This window comes from Malus sylvestris, chromosome 1, assembly GCF_916048215.2.
Source record: "Malus sylvestris chromosome 1, drMalSylv7.2, whole genome shotgun sequence".
Lineage (NCBI taxonomy): Eukaryota > Viridiplantae > Streptophyta > Magnoliopsida > Rosales > Rosaceae > Malus > Malus sylvestris.
In genome coordinates this window covers 11,898,580-11,926,391 of record NC_062260.1, presented here as the reverse complement: position 1 = coordinate 11,926,391, position 27,812 = coordinate 11,898,580, and the positions used below count along the sequence as shown (strand labels likewise).

Genomic DNA, 27,812 nt, shown 5'->3' with positions numbered 1-27,812 from the left:
TATGCTGGCCGCTTCAGCCATGAATACTCCCGGTGTGCCGAGGCAGACTACAAGACTGCCCTCAAAGCCTTCACGGCAGGCCTACGTGATTGTTTCTTTAAATACATGATCAATGCCAATACTTGGAAGACTTACTCTGAGGTGATGGCGCAGGCTTATAACCATGCCTCCGCCGAGGCAAAGACATATCAGGAGAAACCCCCTACAACCATCCTTTATCAACAAGTGGGAGGTGGAAGCCAGACTCACCTAAATGAGAAGACCTCGACTTCCCAAACAGCAGTGGCACCTCCCCATGCCTTGCATAATGCTTCACCGAATCAACAGACATATCAATTTCAAGGCAAGAGGAAGGATTTCCATCCTCACCACTCTCCTTTCAGTAAAAAGAGTAAGGGACACTATCCCGATAACCAAGGGTATCGCCACAATAGCGCTCGCCCCCAGGCAGTCAATGCAGTGGGTCAAACCCGCGTCAAGGGTATCGCCACAATAGCGAGGTTTTAGCCTGCCATACTTAAGGTGTCTTACGCCTGCCGAGGCGGAAATCGTCATTCGGGAAATACATGAGGGAGTCTGTGGAGATCATGCTGGATCTCGGTCCCTAGCACACAAGACTTTTCGCCAAGGATATTACTGGCCAACACTCCACCAGGATGCCATCAAAGTATCCCGCTCATGTGACAAATGTCAACGATATGCAACTATTCCTCATTCCCCTCCAGAGCCTCTTACTCCTATGATCAGCCCTTGGCCCTTCGCCCAGTGGGGACTTGATTTGATCGGCCCAATGCCGGCAGGGAAGGGCAAAGTCTGTTACGCAGTCGTTGCAGTGGACTACTTCACAAAGTGGGCCGAAGTAGAACCCTTGGCAACCATTACTGAGGCAAAGATAGAAGACTTCGTGTGGAAGAACATCCTTTGTAGATTCGGCATTCCCAATGCGATAGTCACTGACAATGGGCGACAGTTTGACAACAAGAAGTTCAGGTTGTCCTGCTCTAAGTTCAACATCAACTTATGCTTTGCCTCTCCAGCTCATCCCCAGTCTAATGGACAAGTTGAGGCCATCAACAAAATAATCAAGCGCACTTTGAAAACCAGCTTGGACAAAGCTAAAGGCTGTTGGCCAGAATTTGTACCCCAAGTTCTTTGGTCATATCGCACTTCATATCGGACTTCAACAGGAGAAACTCCATTCTCACTTGCCTTTGGCACAGAGGCGGTTGTCCCTGTTGAGCTCGAGCAAGCAACATTCCGAGTCCAGAACTACATTCAAAGTGAAAATGACAAACAACTCACCCTCAACTTGGATTTAGTCGAGGAACACAGAAACCAAGCTCACTTGAGGAATGTCGCCTACAAGCAGCGCATCTCCAACTATTATGACTCTAGGGTCAAGCCTCGTTCTTTCAAAATAGGAGACTGGGTCTTAAAGAAAAGATTACTCTGCGACAGAGTCCCGAGTGAAGGCACACTTAGTCCAAACTGGGATGGACCGTATGAAGTCATTGGCATCAGTCGCCCTGGCTCTTACACACTTAGAAGCTCTGATGGCAAGACCCTTGGCCATCCATGGAACGCTGATCACTTGAAGTACTACTACAAATAGACTCACGATGTACAAGTGTTGAGCTATAGCCGTTCGGCATCCTATGTAATGAAGGCCATTTGGCAATGAATTCAATAAAGAGGTAATTTAGCCAACTCAGCCCTCACTCTTTTACATTCATAGCAAGCGATGCCAGAACCCTTCTCAATCAGAAAGCAATCCGTCTTCCACAGTCACTACAAAACAAGCAAATGAAGACCGTGTCAAGCGCCAAAAAAAAAAAAAAAAAAAAACAAAAACAAAAAAAAACAGCTTCATCCAAAAAGCTTCACCCGAAAAGCTTCACCTCCAAAGCTTCACCCACAAAGCTTCACCTAAAAAACTTCACCCAAAAAGCTTCACCCGAAAAGCTTCACCTCCAAAGCTTCACCCACAAAGCTTCACCTAAAAAGCTTCACCCACAAAGCTTCACCTAAAAAGCTTCACCCAACAAGCTTCACCCGAAAAGCTTCACCTCCAAAGCTTCACCCACAAAGCTTCACCTAAAAAGCTTCACCCAAAAAAAAAACTTCACCCGAAAAGCTTCACTTAAAAAAGCTTCACCTACAAAGCTTCACCTAAAAAATCTTCACCTAGAAAGCTCCCTCTACATACTTTCACCATCAAAGCTTCACCATCAAAGCTTCACCTAGAAAGCTTCATCTACAAAGCTTCACCATCAAAGCTTCACCTAGAAAGCTTCATCTACAAAGCTTCATCTACAAAGCTTCACCATCAAAGCTTCACCTAGAAAGCTTCAACACCAAAGCTTCACCTACAAAGCTTCAACACAAAACCTTGCTCCAAATAAACAAATTTTGTTCACAAAACCCAAGATGCCCTTGAACTTGTACAAAAACACTTGGGTAAACATAAACATTTTTTGTTTTACACCCACAAGGGCCCAAAATTTTCCTTCTTATTTATTCACTTATATATGTTCCCAAACATATTATAATAGATCCAACAATAAGCCAAAGTCCCAAGTTTCATAATGGACAAAAGTACAAGCAATTCATCAATAATGAAGGTGCTACAAAAATTGGAATCTGCCCCAAAATAGAAATCCAACCCAAGAGACATTTTCTCTCTCTCCCTCTTCCGCCTCCTTTCATCTATCAAATTTCTGCAACCTCTGCTCTTCTCCAATGGAGCTGAATTTTGGACACCCTATAGTTCTTGAGCATATGAACAACTTTCAAGAAGGAACCATTTCTGTTTGAGCGACGGAAATTAAAGTGTTGAAGCTCCAAACATGATAGTCGGCTTCTTGCAGATTTCGAAGCTGTTGTGATGTTTCGAAGATCTGGAAATATTTAACCGTTAGTTCATCCTGAATTTTTGATATGTTATGAAAGAGTCGATGAGGAACAACTTCAATGAAGAAAGCATACCGATCTGAACAAGAGAAAATGGAGTTTCGAAGCTCACAACAAATCTGACGGGTTGACAGAAAAATAATAACCAGTCATTCATCATACCTGGATTTCTGGAGTTATACTGCTCCGAGGGATCTCAAATTTGGATATGTTGTAGTTCACGAGCTGAGGAACAACTTCAATGAAGAAAGTATACCGATCTGAACAAGAGAAAATGGAGTTTCGAAGCTCACAACAAATCTGACGGGTTGACAGAAAAATAATAACCAGTCATTCATCATACCTGGATTTCTGGAGTCATACTGCTCCGAGGGATCTCAAATTTGGATATGTTGTAGTTCACAAGCTGAGGAACAACTTCAATGAAGAAAGTATGTTGATCTGAACAAGAGAAAATGGAGTTTCGAAGCTCACAACAAGTCTGACGGATTAACAGAACATTGATGAACAGTTACTCATCATACTTGAATTTCTGAAGTTGTACTACTCCGATGGATCTCAAATTTGGATATGTTGTAGTTCACAAGATAAGGAAAAACTTTCATGAAGACGACTTTGCAATCTGAGCTACAGATGATGGTCTTATATTGAAAACCAATTCAGGTTGTTAGGGGAAATGAAAACCAATTCCACCAAAGAAACATCATTATGATGTTTCATCATTATGGTGTTTTCATCATTATGATGCTTTCATCATTGTGATGCTTCCATCATTGTGATGCTTCCATTATGATTGTAATGCACCAACGGTTACACCCTCTATCATAGCAGTATGTGTGTGTATCTCCCTATAGTCATCATGTGCAAGACTATCGTAGTCAGATGGCTTTCCATAAAACAGCTACCAACCGTTACACCTTCTGCAATTCCACTTATTCGGGCCTAGCAACCTTCATAAACAAAATATATGAAGAAAAAGTCCGGGGCTACCACTTAGAAAACAAAAGAATGAAGTTTTGGTACTTACGACATGGACTATTAGCAAGACACCTCATTCGTCAACTCCCTCGACTAAAGACTTGGGGGACTCCCACCATATGCTACTACGCCTTGGTACTCAAAAGTTCGTGACTACTCAGTGACTTGGATTTTTCAAGTCTCCAACCGAGAAGTTTTCCTCACTCGGAAAATTAAGGGAACACTACCTCAAACTACATGCTTCACTCACAAAGCTTCAACAATACAGGTTTCAACAAAAGCAAAAATTCAAAGAACTTTATGAAGAAGGCTTTGGTGTATTTAACACAATATGTTGAAATGAAGCAAAGCTTATTTATTAATATTTTCGATAAGCCACAAATATGTACATATACATGAGTCAAAATAAACAAACAAAAGGGAGCCTTCACAAAGGTTGCTTAGGGGAAGTCTCAGCAGTCGGTAGAGCCCCAGAAAGAGAAAGCACCGGAGGGTGGTTATCCGGAGCCTCAGTACTTGACAAAACCCTAGAAGGAGGAGGCATTGGAGGTTCATCATTTGAAGCTTCATTACCAGGTACAACCCTAGAGGACGAAGGCAATAAATGCCTTTGGAACAAACCCACAAACCGCTGATGATCAAGTAAAACCTTACCATCAGATTCCTTCATCTGGTCAAGCTTCCTCTTCATGTTTGTAGCATAGTCATGGGCGAGCCGGTGCAACTGCTTATTCTCATGCTTGAGCCCTCTAATCTCCTGTTTGAGACTCATCACTTCAGCAGCCAATGATTCAACTTGGCGGGTTCTAGCAAATAGGCGTTGGGCCATATTAGACACAGAACCTGCACACTGAACACTAAGAGCCAGAGAGTCCTTAACAGCCAACTCATCAGACCGTTTGGAAAGTAGTCTGTTATCTTTGGGAGTGAGAAGGTTCCTGGCCACCACTGCAGCGGTCATATCATTCTTCATCACAGAATCCCCAACGGTAAGAGGACCAGTAGGGGATATGAAGGATGGGCGCCATATGTTGTCTGGAGAAGGCGTGGCTGTCTCTTCTCCAAGGTTCAAGTCAAAACGACGGTCGGAGGGTCCAGACATTTTCAAATGTGTTGAAGAAGGAAGAGGTCAGACAAATCAAGATCTTAGAAGTGCAAGAAATGAGCTTCTACTGGTAGAGATTCAAGTGTGCTGTGGAACTTAATGCCAGCCTCTATAAAAATCTGCACTCGACGGAGCTTCAGAAATCGAAGAGGCGTTTGCTTTCTCAAAAGCTGGGCTGCTCAGAGACCACGAGGGCCGATCTCAGAAATCGAAGAGGCGTTTGCTTTCTTAAAAGCTGGGCTGCTCAGAGACCACGAGGGCCGATCTCAGAAATCGAAGAAGCACCTGCTGTTTCAGCCTCGTCAGCACCTGTCACATGCACACTCAGCTTTGCGGAAATTACGGGCAATCTGTCGAAGATTTCTGGTGAAGTAGAAAGCACGTGAATCTTACTGTTCAATCACCGCTCTCCATATGCACCATCAACTCCTCGGGTACCACATATAACTTTGTCAAAGATCTCTGACAAAGTTTAGGCACGAGAATTTCGAAGTTCCAGCTACCCTACTATTACCCATAAGGGTAAAGGAACAGCACCACTGCTTGACAACTGGAAAGTCCCTATGTGTGTCGACCTCCGTGTTTTGCGGCAAGACAGGTTGGCAAGAACGTCCAACCTTTACTCACATTCGAGAAAAGACTCCCAACATAATTACTTTCTCAAAAACCGGAGTAGCACCGCTTTCCGAATCTCGAGAGTCAGATCCTCGACGGGATTGCTTGTTCGAAAACCGAAGAGGCACAACTCTCAGAACTTCGAGAGCCAGATTTCCTTAGATAAAGCTTGTCTGTAATCTTCACACGTAATATCAGCTTTCCAGATACCACATACCACTTTTTCAAAGTGCTCTGACAAAATTAAAACACGTGAAGCTGGTAGCTCCCACTACATTGCTGTGACCAAGAAGGGTAAAGGAATAACATTACTACTTGTTATTGGGAAATCCCTATATACATTGACCTCCCTCCTCAACGGACAGGCAAACCTGCAAAAATGCTCAACCCTTTCTCGCATTCGAAAAAGCACCCTCAACATAAGCTCTCGAAATACTCAGCTTTATTTCCCCCCGATAATACCTCAGCAAATAAGCCACACCAAGAACAAGAGTATCTCATATCATCAGGGTCGAAAGCAAGAGTATCCCATATCATGCTTTCTCCCTGTCTTTGTCTTTGTCCTTGTCCACACCTGCAGGACAAGGAGAAAGAGAGCAGTCAGTCGGAACCTGAAATCAAACCTCCAATTTGGAACTGACTGCCTGGAGCCTTTGCCTGGTTGCTTACTTAGCATTGCTCTCGAGTACTCATCCTCAACTGCTGTCAAGGTCACGAATTCCACCGGCAAATACCTCATGACAGTTGATCAGATATTGGCTCTTTACACTGAAGCTGCCAAGCGTGGATGAGTCACTATGAAGGAATGTTCTGAAGGACCATTTAAATGCAAAGGTTGCACACCACTTCTGCCATGCAAAAGATTGAAGCAGAAGGTTCAACGGTGAGCTGAAACAGATCACTACAGCACGACACCTTTCCATACCACATTCATTATTCCGTCAACAGCAAAAGTATCCCATATCATCAAAGTCGAACGTACTCTAGATTTGATGGACTTGTTTTGACCCTCAAATTTTTGAGTCGGCCTTATACTCTGAAGGGCACCAGAAAACCCTCCAGCACAGTTCAAGAATAAGCTTGTGGAAAGTTACTTCTTCAAAAGCAAAAGTATCTCATATCATCTCTTATCCATTTGCTTCTCCTTATCCTGGCAGTTGAATGAGAGACAAGGAGAAGGAGAACAATCAACCGGAAGCCGAAGTCAAACCTCTGATCCTGGGTTGCTTACTTGGAAGTTTGACTGCTTACCTTGTCTGTCACCTCTTTCGGCAGATCTCCTAGCTCGGCGACTTGGGGGACTCCTACTATAGGGTTTGTATCGCACTTGACCAAGCCCGAAACTACAAGTAAGCTTCAAAGTGAAATTGATACATTACCTTGTGCATCTTCATCAGCTAAATACACCATTCCCGGATGGAGGAAAGGTACTTCCAGAGAAGGGCAGATGAAGATCAGACCACACTTCGGTACTTAGAAGTTTCGTGATTACTCAAGGGATTGGATCTTGCAAGTCCCCAACCGAGGAGTTTCCCTCACTCGGGAACTTAGGGGAGCACTGTTTGTACCATACTTGACCAATCCCGAAACTACCGAATACCGGCCAACGCTATACTGTCAAGGACCCAGAAGAGTTCCCCTCCGACCAGGAGGCCAATCACTACTCGACACGTGTCAAGATTAGAAGCCAATCAGAGCGCAGCACGTGTCGACATCAAGAACCAATCATAACATGACACATGTCAATGTGACAAAGCTACAAGTTTTTCTATAAATAGGGGTCATTCCCCCACAATATTGGCTAATGCCATTTGTGTTAAATCATTCACAAGAACTCACTAAATTGAGAGCTTGATCCTTTGTACTTGTGTAAGCCCTTCACTACTAATAAGAACTCCTCTACTCCGTGGACGTAGCCAATCTGGGTGAACCACGTACATCCTGTGTTTGCTTCTCTGTCTCTATTCATTTACGTACTTATCCTCACTAGTGACCGAAGCAACCAAGCGAAGGTCACAAAACCTGACACTTTCTGTTGTACCAAAGTCTTCGCTGATTTTGTGCATCAACAATATCAAATATAAATTATGGCACACAGGTATGCCCTAATTGTTTTCGTAGTATTACAACACTTCATTAACGCCGTATCTAATACCAATTAAGGCTCGCAAGGCATGCCTCAAAGAGCATTTACGACACTTCATTAACGCCGTATCTAATACCAATTAAGGCGCACAAGGCACACCTTACAGAGCATTTACGACGTGTTTTGCCTAAATTATTCACGGCTACTATAGAACGTCGTATTTGACAAAACATCTTTTACGATAGGGGTTTTTACTGCTTAAGGGCTCACACCGTGAATAACCGTTTACAGCGCCCTTTGTGCGCCGCAAAAGACCAGTTCTATTGTAGTGCAAGTCTTGTTATTTGCTTAAAAATAATTAATTATGAATATAAAGTAGTGTGTTGCGTTCATTGACTTAATAATGTCTTTCAACACCAATTGATCATGAATGCCAGCGGTGAAACATTGGGAAGACGGGGAACCTCATAAGCCCGTCCTTACAATATAAACCATCATGTTCACCTCAAATGAAGTAGGAAGGTTGCCGCCTTACTCAAAGTCATCTCCGTTTCTTTGTGTCTGATTTCCCACCATTCTTACTCGACTCAAGTCACAGTTCAAGAAGCTCTGAAAGTCTTGGAACAAATACACGTTATGAAAACGTATGATGTCGCTTGGTGGTTCATACTTGAAAACTACAAACACCCAAAACATCATTTATCATGTAATTGCGGAGACTTGATGAAAGTTTTCATTGCTAGAGATCGACTGTTTGACACATTATGTTACCAAATTGTTGATATATAATTTACAACAGAAATTACATCACAGGACTCCTATGGCGAGAGCCTCAAACCCCTAGTGCCGTGGTTCTAACTAGCGACTGTCTTTCTCTATGTCCCCCCTATTTGTCAACAAACGTGATGGTGATCCTTTGTTGGTTGAGGATTTGGCGCAAGCCAAACGAAGCTGCATCTTATGACCCTCTACCTATGCTTCAACTACATCGATGATGGCTACGGTTGGGCAGCCCCGCTAATCGCCATGAACTAGGTCACCTAGAACTGCCGTAGTTTGAGGAACGACTTGGTAGTTCAAGCTCTGGAAATTCTCATTTCCCAACAGGTTTCTCAACTTCTCTTTTTCTGTGAAACTAAGTGCGACAAGAAGATATGTTTGTATGTTTTCTGTTTCTAGTTCTGGTAATTCAGCCAGTCTTGCATTATTTTGGTCAGAGGAGATCCCTCACTTAGCTTTGCCCTCTTATGTGCATCATATTGATGTTGAAATTGGTATGGTTGATGATGTTTGTCAATTGAGGATTACTGGTTTTTATGGTTTTATAGCCACTACAGAAAGATACAAATCTTGGGATCTCATTCAGTCTCTGAGTACTGCGAGCTCATTACCCTGGCTTATTCTTGGGGATTTTAATAAGGTGATACTGGCCTTTGAGAAATTTGGAGGCAGGGTGTGCAGCTCTTCCTAAATGCAAGGTTTTAGGGACGTGGTTTGACATTGCAACCTGTTAGACTTGAGTTTTGAGGGTGACTCCTTCACTTGGGCGAACTTGATTACGAAATGTCGTTTAGATTGTTGTCTTATTTCTCCGGATTGGCGACCACCATTCAATTATTTAAAAGTTATCCATCTTGCTTCATTGACTTAGAACCACATCATCATCCTCCTTAAAGTGCGGCAAGGCCCATCACAGGTTCGTCAAAAGCACAAATAATTTCGCCTTGAAGAAGCGTGGCTCCAACGGGAGGATTATTCACAAGTGGTCTCCGCATAATGGTCTAAAGAGTTCTTTGGCACCCCCTATTTTCGTGCCTGTGAGAAAATCAAAGCAACTAGGTTTGAGCTACTAAAATGGAATTACTATTTTGCTTCGGTTAATGGGGAAATCTCTGCGATTCGAGAGAAAATGCGGGTGTTATTTCAATTTCTGTCTGCATCTTCAGAGTGGGAACTTGGAAGCACCCTTCATGGTAAGCTCGAGTCTCTGCTCTCCCAAGAGAAAGCTCACTGGCGTCAACGGTCTAAGGTTGCTTGGCTTCGCGATGGGGATAGGAACACAAAATACTTTCATTAGAAAGCCTCTAACCGGCGTAAAAAAAACTACATCAAATGTCTTTTTGATGTGAGTGGGGATCTGGAATACAAGTTTAGAGGATATTTAGCAAGTGGTGGTGGACTATTTCTCTTAAATCTTTTCCTTTAATGAGTTACCCCAGAGATGAATCAAGTATTACTTGCTCCTTATTCAGATGAAGAAATTAAAGATGCCCTTTTTCAAATGGATCCCCACACAGCCTCTGGCTCGGACGGAATACCCCCTATTTTTTTTCCAGAAATTTTGGAGCATAGTTGGCTCTGATGTCACCTGTGTTGTTTGGTCATTTCTGTCCACGGGATGTATCTTACAACAACTCAACTACATGCTGGTGCCTTTATTCCCAAAACCACGAATCCTCAAAACATGACTCAACTTCGTCCAATAGCGCTTTGCAATGTCCTGTATAAAATTGGAGCTAAGGTGATTGTTAACAGATTGAAAAAGGTTCTTGATTTTGTTATTTCGTCTCAACAAGGTGCTTTTGTGCCTGGGCAAGTGATTTCAAACAACCACGAATCCTCAAAACATGACTCAACTTCGTCCAATAGCGCTTTGCAATGTCCTGTATAAAATTGGAGCTAAGGTGATTGTTAACAGAATGAAAAAGGTTCTTGATTTTGTTATTTTGTCTCAACAATGTGCTTTTGTGCCTGGGCAAGTGATTTCAAACAACTCCCTTATCGCCTCTGAAGTGGGCCATTATTTGCATAATCTCCGGAGGGGTAAACGGGGATATATGGCCTTAAAGCTTGATGTGAGCAGAGCATATGAAAGGGTTGAGTGGACCTTTCTGCATGGGATGATGATTAAGTTAGGTTTCAACTTGGCTTGGGTTGAGATTATTATGAATTGTGTCTGCTCAGTTTCTTATTCTTTCTTTGTCAATGGCGAGACCACCGGTTATGTAACTCCCTCCCAAAGGCTTCGACAGGGAGATCTTATGTCCCCTTAACTCCTTCTATTATGTGCGGAAGGACTGACCAGTCTACTAGCTAGGTTTTACCGTGATAGACATATTCACGGTGTCTTCATTGGTCGTGGGGCCCTTAGCATTTCACACTTATTATTTGCCAACAACAATCTTCTGTTTCTCCAAGCTTCTTTTCAAGAATGTTGGCACTTGCAAGAAATCCTCCATTATTATGAAATGGCTTCAAGGCAATGCATCAATTTTTAGAAAAATGCAGTTTCTTTCAGCCCTAAGATTAGGCGCGCAATCTAAAACCAACTTGCTACTTTCCTGGGGGTCACTCGTGTAGACGTTCAAGATCGTTACTTGGGGTTACCGCTGGTTCTTGGTTGTCGACGTTCTGAGTGTTTTGCCCACATCAAAGACTAGTTATGGAAGAAGCTCAAATGCTGGAAGGATAAACTTCTTAGCGTAGCCAGGAAAAAGGTTCTCATCAAAATGATCAAACAATCCCTCCCGGATCAATACAATGAATTGTTTTCTGTTGCCCAAGACGTTTTACGATGATCTACAGCGCATTCTATGTTGGTTTTGGTAGGGGGCACAACGAGAATTCATTGGCTTTCATGGGAAAACTTGTGCCGTCCAAAAGATGAGGGTGGGCTCGGCTTCTGTTCCCTCTATGATTTCAACCTTGCTCTTTTAGCTAAGCAAAGGTGGCGGCTCCTTCACAACCCACATGGAAGGTAGATCTGATCAATGCTTTATTTCCTCCAGGCGAGCCAGCTTTAGCTCTTTGTATTCCGTTAAGCGGAAGGCTTCCCCCGGATATATTAATGTGCCACTATGATTCCAAAGGTGTTTTTTCGGTTAAGAGTGCCTACAAAGTTGCCTATGGTATGTGGGATTCACCATCCACATCGTCTGCAAGTATTCCCACAGGTCCGATATGGAATTGCATCTGGAAAGCTAAGGTTCGGGGTAAAATCAAGATGTGCATTTGGAGAGCTTGCCATAATATATTCTCTACCCGTTCGGCGCTGTTAACCAAAGGGGTGGCGGTGGACAACACATGTCTTTTCTGCAATTTCTCTTCGGAGTCAGTGCTACATGTGTTTAATTCTTGTCCTTTCTCCCACTCTATCTACCTTGTTGCCAACTTGAACCTTGTTGTCCCTCATGGCGTCTCAACCCAATTTTGTGAGTGGTTCCTATTATTGTGTGACCTCGCTTTCTACCGATCAATGCAATATGTTTTTGGTGCTCATTCGCTCAATTTGGCGGGCCAAAAACACGTTAATATGGGAGGATAAACTTGAGAACCCTGCTTTGGTAGGCTATATGGCCAATCTTTTTTTTTTTGCACAATTTCCTCAAAGCCCAACCTGCTGTTCCTCCCAAACCTTTGCACTCGCCATCCCGCTGGTGTCTTCCCCCCTCCGGATAGGTAAAAACAAACGTTGATGGGTCTTTTTGTTCTACTGCGAATTTGGGGGGTGTTGGTGTAGTTTTTTGTGACGAAGTCGATAGCTATGTAGGAGGTTTCGTCCGAAAAATACCACACGTGACTAACCTCAACATGGTTGAACTTATGGCTGCTCGGGATGGGATTCTATGGGTTGTGCAGCGGCACTGGCAACAGTCGTTTTGGAGTGTGACACCCTACAGGTGGTTCAAGACATTGGTAGCTTGTAGAAGGGCTTCTCGCCTACTGATCTCTTGGTTGAGGATATCAGAGAGGGTCTGAGAGTCTTTGTTGAATCTAAGGTTTGTCATGTTTGTCGATCAAATGTTGCGGCGCACCAAGTTGGCCTTGTCTTCTAATTTCAATTCTTGTTGGTTTGAGGAACCTCCATATTCATTGTCGGAGGTTCTTCTACAAGACTGTATGCTTTCTTGATTTTTGATGAATAAATCACTATCTTTTTTTCTCCAAAAAAGAAAAAAAGAAAAAAAAATTAAGTGTACAATAAAAAGATAAAATGTTAGAATCACAAATTCGTTTCTCTAGTTTCCTAATAAAGTTATGAAATAACACTGTGGAAGCAAGAACCAACAAACTGATAAAAATACGACATGGACTTAGCCAATGGTTTGACTTGATTGTATTTTTCTTTAACAACCGAAAAGAGGGTCAACCATTTGCTTTGAGTTTGAAAGTTAGTTGAAAATGGAAAAATAAAATTTTGGGCATTGCAATTTTAACCGAACTGCTAGAGTGGAGGAAAACAAGTAATAAAAAGGGCGACCTAAAAGTTGTGGAATGTGTCATGGTTGAGGGGAAAACCGAATGTCATACGTTTGTTGACATACTCGTGTTGAATATTTCAAGAATATATATATATATATATATATATATATATTATATGTGATTGGTGCTGCATTGTGCAGCATGTGTGTGGTGCTGCAGTGCGCATCATGTGTACAGTCGGCAACTCCTTACAAAATGTTGGGTTTCATTCAACTTTGTATATTTTGTTGAACGGTTGCAACTTTGGTTAAAAGACATGATGCTTACTCAAATTGTATGAGTAAAATTAAAAGATATAAATAATCAATATTTATTTTCTGAAAATTCTAAATAGAAGACATGTCTTTTGGGTCAACACTATTAAGAAGAGTTATATATCTTCAACTAAAATGAAACGACTCGATGAACGGGTGCTTTAATGCCTATAAATACATATTGTGGCATAATGTTTCACATACAATTCAGAAATTTGTTGTCTACATAATTTCTTTGCTCTCTTTTCGCTCTTCATCACATTCATACAATTTCTTTCTAGTTATTTTTAAGGGAATACAATTCGGTTTTGCTAATCGAATATTCCATACTTTATTGTATCTTGTAAGTGATTTGCCAAGAACCCTTTAACAAATTCATTCGAGTGTGGGCAAATAACACTTTAAGGAAACGATTCAAGTCGTACCTCTCATTCGGATTATTCTCTATATTTCTACATTTACTCTAACAACTCATGACATCAACAAATTAGATAAAACCATACGTTTTTAGAATAATGAGTTATTCTTCTTATATCACGACTTAACATTATTTTATTGTATAAATGTCATTATTCGAACAGTTGAGTCAAAATGACTATCAAAAATCAAAGGGAGATCACGAACATCTTTCAAGAGCATTGAAGTATGCTATAATATTGTGCGACACAACGATGACATCATAAAAAAAACAACATTAGTTCCAAAATTATTGTAATAAGGTTTTTGGTGCATTATATGGCTTTCATGTATTAACTCTTTGACAAGTAATTTTTAGCGTGAAAGTAACACATGTTAAATTGGAGTGAATTAGTAAGACTATATTAAATGTTAGATGGTGTTATTTTTAGTTCTTTTTTCTCTTTCAAGATATAAAATTAAAATAGTCTTAATTAACTTTTTATATATAAAAAAATTATCAATATTAAGCGGAGAGAGAGAGTTCGAAACTATTATAGTAATTTAAGAGAGGTAGGAGGAGTTTCGTACACAGTACTTGGATAAAATTATTAGTAAACTTACTTATACTACCACTCTTCCTATATTTCTTGTGTGACCAAGAAGGAAATTATCTACATCTCTATGCATCTCTTATTATACTAGGTGGCTACTAGGTGTCCACGTTGTCACTGAACGCCAATAATATCATCACTTAACGCTGTTGATCTAATAGAAGTCTAATTTTCAAAATGTTATGTAGTCTTATCAAATGTTTTAAAAGGTTGAAACCAATTTGAAATCAGACGAGGTAAGGTGGTTATTTGTATTAAACCTAAAATCCATTCTTCTTTTACCTGTTCATTTTTTTGGTAAGATAAAGGAATTGTTTACGAAATATGACAAAACGAGAGAACTAGGGAAGTGCACACAATAGTCAATACCCGGACATATCCGGATTTTAGGTCAAGCAATGCCATTGCTTTGCCATAAGGATCTTTAGCAGAGAATTCAAACCAAGGTCATGAAATCTTGTTCATTTTTATGTTTGTCGCAATGTTTAGGTTCATAGTCCAGCATTCTTCCACGAAATATTTTGACCTATACCAAGAGATAAATTTAGGAGACATAATCTAGTGCTACATGCAAGCAGCCCTCTTCATTTCGTAGTTGAAGAGGCCGTCTGCGTATATTATGCAAAGAGGGGAGGGGAACTAAAAATATAGATAATTATATATGATGCAATTCGGAAACATGCGAAGTGACTGGAGCATGGATGCATACCATTTTGTATGCGTTTTTACACACGAAGACAAACAATTAACGCTCAAAATTTGCAGGTTAACAAATTAAAATATAGGACCCTTAGATCTTCACAACTTGACATTTAATGCACCACCTACATAGAGTAGCATACTAAAACTTTTTTTCCTATCAACAAGGTATTCAACAATGAAGTGGCAAGTGTTCAGTCGAGAAGGTGTGCCTTTTCAGAATGGTGCGAGCCGAGCATCTCCCTCGGCCTTGGTTATCTTACCCTGTCTCTCCGAGTGCTGCTCTGAGCACATTTATGTTCCATCTTGTGGGCTGATTGTCCTCTGCCAGACTTGCCCCAAGAGACTTGTGTCATAAAGCTGTCAGCCTCCCACGTGCCCCTAGTGATTGAAAAGTTCTTTACTTATCTTGGTCGAACTGGGGTTATAAGCGATCGACTTTAGCACGCGGGATCATTCTTTTCTAAGCTTATTTAGCCTTGGGCTTCTTGAACTTTTTTGGGCTTTTCATGACTTCTTTTCGGGCCTACACCATTATATGGGCCTAAAAGTGCCTTGTTAACAGGCAATAATGTAATTTTGCATATACCAAATTTTGCTTCTTTTTTTTTTTTTTTTTTTGAAATCTCATCTACATATCATCATAGCATCTTTAATTTTTTTTTTTTAAACCACATTCTCTCTCTCTCTCTCTCTCTCTCTCTCTCTCTTACACTCACATTTCTCTCTAACTTCTCTCCTTTCCATATTATAGTTTTTTTTAACTTTTATATTTACACACACAATAGGTGAGCTTCATCTAGTTATAACAAAATAATATAAAATGTTGAGTTGGCAACTAAAATACTGATGTGAAAAGAAGTCAAAAGACTTGATCAAAAGTTGAAAAGATACAAGTTTCAATCGAAGTAATATCATCACTAGAGATAGGCACTTAAATTTCCATTTTTTTTTAATTTTTTGAAAAGGCAATGTAAGCTTTAATTAGTACAACAATATCATTAACCTTCAATTTCAATTCCAAAAATATTATTCAAATTTTTTGGTTAAAAAGTAAAGAGTAATGCTAGGGAAATTAAATTTGGAAACTAAAACTGCAAACTAAATGATATGTCACCAATAGAAATGAGCATGTCTTTCAAGACTTAAATAATAAACTAATCATTAACTTTCATGTCCTTTGATTTTCAAAATTTAGTCTCCAAATTAAGTCTCTGTAACATTACTCAAAAGTAAAACATCACTACAAAGAACAAAAATTAAATACAGGACATATCAATACCAATGTGACTGCTGAACTTATCAAATATAGTCTCTCAAAAACTTGCATACCAAGTCTTATTATTTGCTTAAAAATAATTGATTATGAATATAAAGTGTGTTGTGTTCATTGTCTTTCAGCACCAATTGATCATTAATGCCAGCCGCGAAACACTGGGAAGACGGGGAACCTCATAAGCCCGTCCTTACAATGTAAACCATCATGTTCACCGCAAGCGAAGTAGTAAGGCCGCCACCTCTTTAACACAAACTCAAAGCCGTCTCCGCCTCCTTGTGTCTGATTTCCCACCATTCTTGCTCGACTCAAGTTACAGTTCCAGAAGCTCTGAAAGTCTTGGAACAAGTATACGCTGTGAGGACGTATGGTGTTGCTTGGTGGTTCATACTTGAAAACTGCAAACATCCAAAACACCATTTATCATGTAAATACTTGTTCACTTCTATTTACAAAGGAAAAAGCATTGCTCATATCGAAACAAATTGCGGAGACTCGATGAAAGTTTTGTTGTTATAGATCAACCGTTTGACACATCATGTTACCAAATTGTTGATATATAATTTACAACAGGAATTATATTCTAGACTTAAAACCTCTTATTTACAAGTGAAGAAAGATGCTACTAGATCGTAGCACTAAATGGCAAAGACTAGAGAAGCTAAATAAGTGACATCTTTGCAAACAACAATTTAAGGGGGGAAATGTACAACAATTTTGAGAACTCACCTAGAGTATCCTTGATGTAAATTGGACCATTCTTCAATGCCCAATCTGTGTAGTTAAATCCGAAATGCCAATTTTCCGAACCACCAACTACGATCTTGTTGGGTCCTTTGGTCTTATTGAGGTGGTATGAGCCATTTTTGAACCCCGAGCCAGTGTAATTACCATATTGCCAGTCTTTGTTGGCTGTGCTAACTGCCAGCATCGAAGCAATTATCACCATTGCTAATGTAATCTGTGCAAAACTGGAACCCATTATTTTCTATCAGATGCAAAAACTCAAGGAATGGAGTGGTGAAATTTAGGGATGAGGGGTATGAAACTTGAGATTGTGGTGAATGCATAATTAGTAATGCGGGTTCTTTTATAAGCCAATTAAGTAGTGCAAACCGGCCAAATTGAAACCTTTTCAACATTGGTGGGTAAGACAAGGAAAGGAAATGTTGTAAAATTATAATGCTACTCCTAATTAAGTTTAAGTCCCCTTAAGTTAGTCTTCCACTTAATGTCTTTCTATTAACATGAATTACATGCGTCACCTGTTTGGTATATATGTCAAAATTAGATTTATATTTTCTTAATGGCCAGAGTTAATACTTGGTTTCTTTGGAGGTCCTAATTTCTGCTTTATAACAAATAAGTCTTTAGACTCAAGTGTAGCACAAGGTAAGAATAAAATTATGGATGTAGAGATGACGCATTTTACCAAGAGAATTAGACGTATTCATTTTTTCTATTTGATTTGAACGATATTCAAATTAATTTAGTATAAACAGTGCAAAAAATGATTCATAGTTGAATACAAAAGAGAAAATGACACTACTCTAATCAAATTGGCTAAACATAAGTTTGTTAAGCGTCCACTTTTAATAAATAGTAAAATAGTGACAACCTCCAAAGTCTTATTGAGGGCTCTTAGATAATGTGTTTCTTTCTCATTTGTATCCCTTTAGTTAGGTTTCCCTCTTTAATTAGTCGACAAAAAGAATTTTCTTATATATAGTGTAAATACGAACTTCGGCCCTCTGGTTTTCTAAAGAATAATTAAGTGCAAAAAAAAAAAAAAAAAGGTAAAATGTTAGAATCACAAATTTGCTTCTCTAGTTTCCTAATGAAGTTATGAAATAACACTGAAGCAAGAACCCAACAAACTAAGAAAAATCAGACATTGATTTAGCCAAGTTGGCTAGAGTAGTGTGCTATCTCTCTCTGCACCCAAGTTCGAATTCGCCTCTCATTAATTTAGATAAAACTCCTCTTAGTAACTTAGATAAAACTAGTGTAATTATTCTATCGTTTGTAGAAAAAGAAAACGTATTCCAAACAAATAAAGGAAGCTAACATAATCGATATTTTTCCAAAAATGAATGGTAAGGGAGCCAATGGGTTGACTTGATTGGAGGGATTTTGTCTCTAACAACCGAAAGGAGGGTCAACCATTTGTTTTGAGTTTGAAAGTTGGTTGAAAATGGGAAAATAAAATTTCGGCCATTGCGATTTTAACCGAACTACTAGATGGGAGGAAAACGAGTAAGACTGGCTACCCCAAAGTTGTGGAATGTGTCATGCTGAGAGAAACAGAATGTCTTACGTTTGTTGACGTACTGATGACATCCACAAATTAAACAAGAACAATACTTGATTACTCAAAAATGAGTAATAATTTCTACTCAAATTTTTAGTGTTTTAAACACATAGCTTTGTACTTATGATCAGAATTGTTCATACTATGAATCACACTGTAAAGATTCATCTCTGCAAAAATAAAAAAAATTAAAACTAAGGTCGTTTAGTCAATCTATTATAGCAAATACATAGATGGTGTGTAATACTTTTACCAATACCGTTCATTTGTTTTTAAACAATTTGATGATTAAACGACTTTAGTTTTAATTGATTTTTTACAAATGCGATCTTTATAGGGTGATTTATAATATGAACGGTTCTGATTATAAAACACGAGGTTTTATAAATTGACAACAAATAATTTTAAGAAATTTTGAGTATGAGTCTCTACTCATCTTTAAGTAGCTAAATATTATTCATTATACAAAATCATACGTTTTAGACTGAGGAGTCATTCTTTTTAAGGAAAACTAATGAAAAGGGCTTGAAAACTTTGAGTTTTAATGATAAGGACAAAATAAAGGGTAAAGTGAATAGTACCATAATTGACTTTTTAGTGTAAAAATGTGGTTTTTCGTTAAAGTAAACAGTACCGGATGCTTTTCGTTAAAATTCCCTTCTTTTTAATATCACGATGTAATATTATTTTATCATATAAAAGTTATATTTGACCAGTTAATTCAAAATGACTATCAAAAAGCAAAAAGGATATCACAAGGGTCATATCAAAAGTTAAGCGTAGTTAGAAAGCAACGAAGTATGTTATATTATTGTGTGACATGACAATGACATCACACACAATGTTAGTTCCAAAATAATTGTAATTGTAATACTGTATTTTGTGCATTATATGGCTACTGTGTATTAACTCTATGACGAGTAATTTTAGCATGAATATAGCACGTGTTAAAATTTAAGTGAATTAATAAGATTAGATTAAATGTTAGATGATTTTTTTTTTCTTTTCATGATATAAAATTAAAATTGACACATCCTGACCTAAATCAGGGCATGCTAGCCGTCACGTGAGGGTGACGTAGCCATGTGGCAATAGAGATATAAGGAATTATGAATAAACAAAAGCCAAATCAACTAGAATACTAGATAAGATAAGGTGCAAGTGCGAGATTAATTGTGAAATATACAATCAGAGCATAAATAGCCTAAGTGCACTCAGGCAGAACAAGTACTAATTATACAACACCTAAAGGTGATCCTACATTTATGATGTTCTGTCAGAACCACCGTCGAAATCCCCGTGAGCCACCAAAGCACTTCTACCTAAAACCTGGAGGAGTGCAAAACCAGAAAGTGTGAGTGGGTAAAAACAAAGCTTTTCCAAAATCATTTCATTTCTCAAAAGTTTTAACCCCTCGCTGTAAAACCTGTATAATTTCCAAAAAAAAAAAAAATATATATATATATATATAATAATAGAAATCATGCTCAGGATGAAAACCCATAAAAATATATCATGCCAAAGTATCTTAATGAAATGCCATAAGTAATCCAACTAAATATATCAATGTCAAATATCATATCAGCCGGATCCAACTAAAGTTACTTGCATGGCTGAGTATATAGCTCATAACCAATCTCAATCATATCAAATCATGCACATGAGTCGGAACCACCTAAAGTGGTATGTACGACAAGACTATGTGTAAAATAAATATGCTCTAGTGCTACGATCACGTGAAGGCTGTGCGAATGATCGCGAGTCATCTACGAGTCGGAACCACCTAAAGTGGTCTGTACGACAAGCCTGTGCACCTAACTTGAATCCAAGGTGAGCATATGGTGTGGGAAGTGAACATCACGTGAAGGATTGTGCCCTAACTTTGGGCGGGAGCACTACCACCGGGGTGCATGTTTATGAGCTCTCAATATATCACATCATATCTCGCATAACTGAAGTAATCTCATATCTTTAATTTATGAACTTACCTGACACTTACCTGTGCATCCGTAACACCAATCATAAATATATGCAACTACTAATGCATAAATAAAATAGGCAGATACTTTCCATAGCATTTCAAAACGTATAATAATTCAAATTCATTTTCTGGGAAAAATCTCAAGTATATAGGTATATACGGAAAACCAAAAGCCCACTCACTGATATGTCAAAGGGTCGTAGCCCCCGAGCCTCGATTGATGGCGCTTGTCCTCAAGATAGGTCTCACCTATATGCGAAATAACTGAATAAACATTATTTAAAGCACATATACAAAATTAGGAAATAACTTATCATACAATGCTCAAATAGGGTGTTTGAATATACCAACGTGATCTACTCAACACCACGAACATCCCCATATTTTTAGAAAAAATTTCCGAACACCCATGCGCCTTCACGAGCCGACCAAGGCACGGCCAGACGCACGGCTCACGTGCAGGCACGTGCCTAGCACACCAAAAGGATTCCCTAACGGCGTTAGGGAATATTCCATTAAATATAAGCATATACCGTTAATTATACCTGACGCCATTAATCATCGTTAGAAATATTCTGTCAAAGTTGACGGAATATTCGTCTTCTTCTCCGGCGAGTCACTGGATTTCGTCACCTTTGCCAGAAACTGGGAAAAGTTTCTAAACTTCATATATTCTTCATTTCTCAACCAAAATTCATGAAACTTAAACCAAAATGAAGCTTACAACGAGTAGAACAAAACCTTACCAATTTTAATCCCTAAAATCCACGGGATCTTGCCGGAAAAAGGCACGATAATCTGGCCACCTCTGCAACTCGTCGAACCCGAGCCTCTTGACGTCCAAATCATTCCAAAGTTACTCCCCGAGCTTCGTGAAGATGTTTTAAGGCTTCCTATGACCTTAAAACTTGTTGAAAGATCCACATTTACAACTGCATGAACAGTGCTTACGATCGGGGTTCTCTGGTTTTCGAAGGTTTCACGTCCAACTAAGGTTATGGATGAGCTCCTGAGCTCACAAAGAACACGAAGACCACCTTCATAGCCTTGATCAGTGACTGGAAGTGAAGGTTTGAAGTTTGTCCGTACAATTGTACGGAAATGGAAAGAAGTCCGAGAGAGGGAGAAGAGAGAAAGAGTCAATAGGTTGATTGGGTGTGAGTGTGGTCCTAGTTTGGGCTACCAACCAAAACAAACAAAAGTTTAAGTTCTAATTGGGTCCAAAAACTTAGGAACTTAATATATTGGTCCACCTCTAAAAGCATGTCACACATAACACACCTCAACGTCCAAGGGCAAAATAGACATTTCACACTGACAATAAAATAATTCGGGACGGGCTGTGACAAAAATAGCCTTAATTAAAACTTGTACTACAACTCTTCCTATATTTTTTGTGTGACCGAGAGGGAAGTTATCTTATAAGTACTAAAGATGGCTACTATGATCCACAAAATCATTGAACGCTAATAATATCATCTCTTAACAATGATGACTTAACAGATGTTCAATTTTCAAAACATTAAGTTTTTTGAAATGTTTGAAAATGTGAAAACTAATTTGAAATGAGACAAAGTAAGTTGATTATTCGTACTTAATCTTAAAAAAGAAATTTAAAAAAAATGCTCCCTAAGAAGAAATTGACAATAGTTATTATGCAGGCGAATGAGGCAAGGACGCACTTGTACAAATGGATCAACGCAGCTTTGGATATTTCTATTGGCGAATCACTTTTTGGCTCCACAATATTCAACACAATTACATTAAAAGCTTCATACTATAATATATTCAACCTGAATTATATTCAGGGGTATGTAAATGCCAAATACAATTGAGGAGAGTTCAAGGCTGAATTATGATATTCAACCTTAATTATATTTACATGTTCCGATAAACATAAACGAAAAGACTTCAGAGGAATCGAGTTCTATATACGCAGTTGCATCGATTGATTCGCAAATCGGGGCTGCTTGATGGATCAGAAAGATGAAGCTTTATTTATCGTAGATAAGATCACACACAACAGATGGAAACTGGGCACACAGCAAGTATGAACAGGGGAGGGGGCGTTAAGCAACTACTCCCTCACTCACATGACTGGGTGTTCCCTTTTGGTGTTCCTCGGCGCACGAGTTACCAGAAGTGTTTTCACTGCCCTTGAAAAGGCTTCCACATCCACCACCACAACCACCACAGCCACCGCAGCCACCACTCTTCAGTATGCTTCCACAGCCACCGCCACAACCACCACTACCTCCACAGCCACCGCAGCCCCCACTCTTCAGCATGCTTCCACAGCCACCGCCACAACCACCACTACCTCCACAGCCACCGCAGCCCCCACTCTTCAGCATGCTTCCACAGCCACCACCACAACCACTGCCACAGCCACCACTCTTCACCATGCTCCCACATCCTCCACCGCAATCACTGCCACATCCTGCAGAAGCCTCACTCCTTGTTACATCTCCACAGCCACTACCGCATCCTCCACTTTTTTTCAGCATCAGCGCATGTCCTTCAGCCACACCATTGTTCTGCTCAACCTCGGTTACTCCTGAAGAGGTCAAGTTGGTTGTTTTGACTCCCTCATGGGAGTCATGGTTCTCATTAATTTCCTCAGCTACATTGCCCATCTCCTTGGCATTAACAGCAAAAATGTCATATCTTTCCTTCTTCAGCATATCAGATAATATAAAAGCCAGCGTGATCCCAAGAACTAGAATCCATTCTTCCTTTACCTGTTCATTTTTGAAGTAAGATTAAGGAATTGTTTACGAAGTATGACAAAGCAAGAGAACTAGGGAAGTGATCATACAGTACCTGGACACATCCGGATTTTAGGTCAAGCAATGCCACTGCTTCGCCATAAGGATTTTCAGCAGAGAATTCAACCAAGGTCATGAAATCTTGTTCACTTTTATGTTTGTCGCAATGTTTAGGTTCATAGTCCAGCTTTCTTCTGTGGAATATTTTGACCTGTACCAAAGATAAATTTAGGAGACAGATCTAGTACTGCATTTAGGAGACAGATCTAGTACTGCATACAAGCAGCCCTCTTCATTTCCTGGTTGAAGAGGCTGTCTGCGTATATGTATGCAGGGGGGGAACTAAAATATCTATAAGTATGATGTAATTTGGAAACATGCGAAGTGACTGGAGCATGGATGCATACCATCTTCTCTCCGTGGAGAACAAAGAGGTGGCCATCTCCATTGGAATTCTTTTCACGATGAAGGGACCAGTGAGAATCCATCAAAGTCCAGCCAGTCCCAACAGACTTTGCAAGAGTAGATATTTTTCCAGACTTGGTGATTCCAATCACCTCTTTCCCAAGAATGGTGTTTTCCCTTGCCTTTGCCTTTTCAGGATGCCTGTACATACAAATATCCAGGCCGGCATAGAGCTTCAGAATAAATCATAAAATGAAAAAACATTCACAAGTTGAGAAGGATATATTGTTCTGGACATACTTAAACGCTACATATGAATAATTTTCCTTCCAAACTGAATGCAGCATGTAAAATGAAAAGTCTCAACTCAAGAAATATATACTTTGATACCTCATTTGCAGGCTGATAAGCTTTGTACCAGTTTCATCAATCACATGAGTCAAATTCTTGGCATCTACTACCTTCCCAGGAAGTGGTAAAAAGCAAGAACTTTTGGACAATGGTCGAGAACGAACCATGTTGAATGTGCGTTGAGCCAAGGCTGGAATAGTAAATGACACGGCAACACGAAGGTAGATTGGTTTTGAGTTCACAGTTCCAGAACTTGGCACTACCTCCAACCATTTTTCTGCATCTAATTTAGAGAGTGGGACCAGAAAGTCTTGAAGAGAGAGTGAAGTAGAACCTAATGTTTTATAGGTCCTTATCATTGGTAAGTGGGAAGGTGAATGAGATATCAGTTCAAAAACCAGCTCTCCAGTAGGTTCACATTGGAAACAAGCAACCTGTTTCTCTCCAGACTCGGACAAAATACTCAGTCTCCGCTTTGCGTTAAAGAAATAATCATTTTGGGTCTTACTAAATGTGACAAAGAGACTTCCTTTGTGCCCTTCTGGTAAGTTTCTAACTTCCACACACTCCAAAAGGACCTGGAAAAAGGTATAGAAAAACATATTAAGAAAAATAACAGCTGTGTAATTGGCTCAGGCACGTGGCAGCATAGGTCCCTAATTATATAGGAGTACAAGAAACTCGTTTATATGTGCACTGCCTTAAAATAATTGAGGTGTAACAGAAATGAAATCCAGCTGTTTTGCTTAGTTATATATCAACAGTCTGAATTCAAAAGCATGCTCAACATTTGCTGAAGGTACTATCTTGGTTCTAAGTTTTCACTGGAGGAGAAACATTCAATCTTGACACGTACATTATGAATCTGAAGAATGAAATGATGAAACATTTCTAAACTCCTACAAACGCACTTCAAAAGTCATCAGCTGCCTTTAATGAGGTCAACGATTAAAGTGAGGAGCCACAAGCAAGATGCTGTAGAGAAAGTTACATGTTTATATTTTCATCGAACAAAAGTTCAATGTTTATATTCACCAAACAAAAGTTCTATGTTTAAATTGGGGGCTTCGCTTCCTGTCATTTCTATAATATTTCTTTATTGCAAAGAAAATAAAAGGGAAAAAAGCATTTGATTGAAAGAAATCTACCTCCACAGATTTAACCTCTGGAAGCTGAATTAGTTTCTGATACTCGATGGATGTAGCTACATCCTTGCTCATCATGCTAGACTTGTAAGGAGTGGTCATAACAGGACATGGAGCACTACCTCTATGCATTGCTCCTGCCTTCCAATACCTGATACCAAAGGTCTCTTCCCATTGCTTGGTAGTTCCAGAAAACCCAACATCAAGTTTCTTCCCTTTAGTTCTGTCAGAGTCCATGTCATCATGCTCCAATACCTTGCCCATTAGTTCATTCAGGTCTTTACAATAAGATACAGGATGCAATTGGTGAGTATGCCAGATAAGGTCAACATCGTATGTCGGAACACAGAAACGTTTTACAGACTTCTCTCTGTTTCTCTTGATTAGATGAAGAAAGCCTTTATATCTAGCCACAGCCCCTTCGATAAATAGATCATGGTTCATGTGGGGTCTGGATACCTGCCAAACATAAAGAAAAACACATAAGCCAGAAGAAGCAAAGAAAATGAAAAAAGAACAATGGAATGTTAAAGGGGACAACCATTCTGGCAGGTCTGATATTTACTTGTGGGTGTAGGTGTAGGTGTTTGTATATACGTTATGCAACTAAACCTAAAATGCAAGCGGGTAATGGCATATGATATGAACTGTCCTTGGATCCAGTAACCACATAGAAATCTATGGATGGCCTCACAACACCAATAATAAAGAAGAAAGTATTCCAAACACAAAGTTCTCAAAACGGAGTTCCTTGTATAACCACATAATGGAAACATATAAGAACAGTCCAAGAGAAATTAATGATAACACTGGATGATCCTATAGATACAACAATGTTCCCTTATATCGGAACCCCCCAAACTCTCAAAAATACTTGCATACAAAGTGATCTAGAATCTGAATTAGTCAGAAAAGATGGACCCCTTGATAACTTAGAATAAGTATATTAACAAATGTATTGGCCACAATCTCATATTACCTGGTAAAAGAAAGGACTCTGTCTTTTAACAGCTGAAACCAGATCATATTTGGTGCTTTTTTCAAGTCGAGCAGATCTTTCAGATATATCCTCTGAGAACACCTTCTTTAAGTCTAAGTCGTATGGTTCTTCTGGATACAGACTATTCCAAGTTTCTTCAGTTTGCCTTTTACAAGAGTCTTGAACAGACGATAAAACATTATAATTGTCAAGGATCTTTCCATAAAGTTTCTCACAGTCGATCTTGTATTGAACCTGAAACATATTCAAAGCGCAAAGCTTAGCAATTCAATCTGTCGATTAAAGATAACCAAAACTACAACAGTTCAGCCAGAGAAGCATACTGGATTTAGCCTGTGACAATGCCAAATCCATTCACAATCAAGAGGTACAACCAAAGGTCCTTCAGAAACCTGGGACTCTGAATGTTTGGCAAGCATCGGGAGCCAACAAGCATTGTACCTGTAATTCCAATTTGACATATAAAGATCAAATGGCCAGACAAAGTATATGATTGCAAACCCAATAAGCTCAAACTAAGCATACATCTCAAAAACCCCGAATTGAAAACAATAGGAAACCAGAACACAAACCATTCAAACTAAAAAAAACAAAACCGAGAAATGTGATCTAATAATGGCCAAGAATCTAAACTCTAAATCACCCAAAAACACAAGAACTGAACCAAAGCTACAAAGCAAAAAATCTGCAGGATTTGTTGTACCTATAGATTGCCCTTTCAAGAGCAGGCCCTTCATAGAGATATCGATTCCGATCAACAGCAGCAAGAAACTGAAGCTGCTGTTTGGCTGCAGCAACAAGGTCCACGCTTATTCCAATGTTCTGAGCTTTGATCCACTCAATCTCTTGTTCCTTCTCCATCTTCAACTTCAACCAAAAACATACTAAAATTTTCAGTCCTTCCACATCTGCAACTTCTATTTTTCGATATCGATTTCATAGTGCAATAAAAGTTTCCAAATTTTTGGTAATCAAGAACTCAAAACAGAGTCAACGCATAACCACTGTAAAAACCAAGCATACATACAATTTATGCACACAAACTTTCGGACAACGTCTCTATATCCATTTCTATTTTCTTTTCCAAATTTTCTCAGCAACCAAACAGAAAACTTCGAAATTGTAGTCTACTTTACCAACTAGTAAATTGCAATTCAAGTTAAAATTTGAGAAGGAATGATTGCAATTTACCGAAATGGATTGGAAATCCAAGTTTGACCAGGTCGCCGGAAAGCTGGCTGCGCCGCCTGAATTTTCTCCGATGACGGATGGTTAACGCGCACTTTTACTGATTGCCAGAAGCTTCGGGTTGCCTTCCCATTACAAGCTGTGAAGGATATCGATCGCTCAGAAATATAGGAGGGAGTTTGGGAGTTGTAGCAGTACGATGTAGGAAAATCATTCGTACAAGTATTCTTTAGTGACATAATTAACCTTTATGGTTCAGATAATTACCAGCCACACATTGCTTTATTGGATTGATAGGCCTCGTAGTGATGATAAGATAAACGGAAATTGCCCCTTAAAGAAATTAGAATTTATGTCCTATGATAGAAGTTTGTTCAAATTTAGACCCAAAATGAAAATTTCGCTAACTATTCGTTAATTGTTAGCCTATGAGGCTCACATGTGAGGCTAAAAGGATAATGTTAGCCT

General features: G+C 39.4%; 2 protein-coding genes and 1 long non-coding RNA gene across 3 annotated transcripts; all 3 read right to left on the bottom strand.

The window, feature by feature from the left end:
* Positions 1-1,866: 1,866 nt before the first annotated feature.
* On the bottom strand, positions 1,867-3,488 carry LOC126620509 (uncharacterized). The gene is made up of 3 exons (XR_007622541.1): positions 3,073-3,488; positions 2,109-2,897; positions 1,867-2,024 (listed from the first exon to the last, which is right to left on the bottom strand). It is a non-coding gene; the product is annotated as an uncharacterized LOC126620509 (long non-coding RNA).
* A 12,706-nt stretch (positions 3,489-16,194) lies between these two features.
* Positions 16,195-17,241, bottom strand: LOC126620470 (uncharacterized). Its single transcript, XM_050288797.1, has 2 exons — positions 16,925-17,241; positions 16,195-16,593 (listed from the first exon to the last, which is right to left on the bottom strand). Exons 1-2 carry the CDS (start codon positions 17,175-17,177, stop codon positions 16,334-16,336), a joined length of 513 nt encoding a protein of 170 aa, XP_050144754.1. The 5' UTR covers positions 17,178-17,241; the 3' UTR covers positions 16,195-16,333.
* Positions 17,242-22,178: 4,937 nt separating this feature from the next.
* LOC126620110 (glycine-rich domain-containing protein 1) lies at positions 22,179-27,525 on the bottom strand. The gene is made up of 9 exons (XM_050288594.1): positions 27,348-27,525; positions 26,860-27,023; positions 26,480-26,597; positions 26,136-26,390; positions 25,160-25,615; positions 24,051-24,589; positions 23,663-23,861; positions 23,311-23,466; positions 22,179-23,228 (listed from the first exon to the last, which is right to left on the bottom strand). The coding sequence occupies exons 2-9, from the start codon at positions 27,015-27,017 to the stop codon at positions 22,557-22,559; spliced, it is 2,553 nt and encodes an 850-aa protein (XP_050144551.1). The 5' UTR covers positions 27,018-27,023; positions 27,348-27,525; the 3' UTR covers positions 22,179-22,556.
* Between the last annotated feature and the right edge of the window lie 287 nt (positions 27,526-27,812).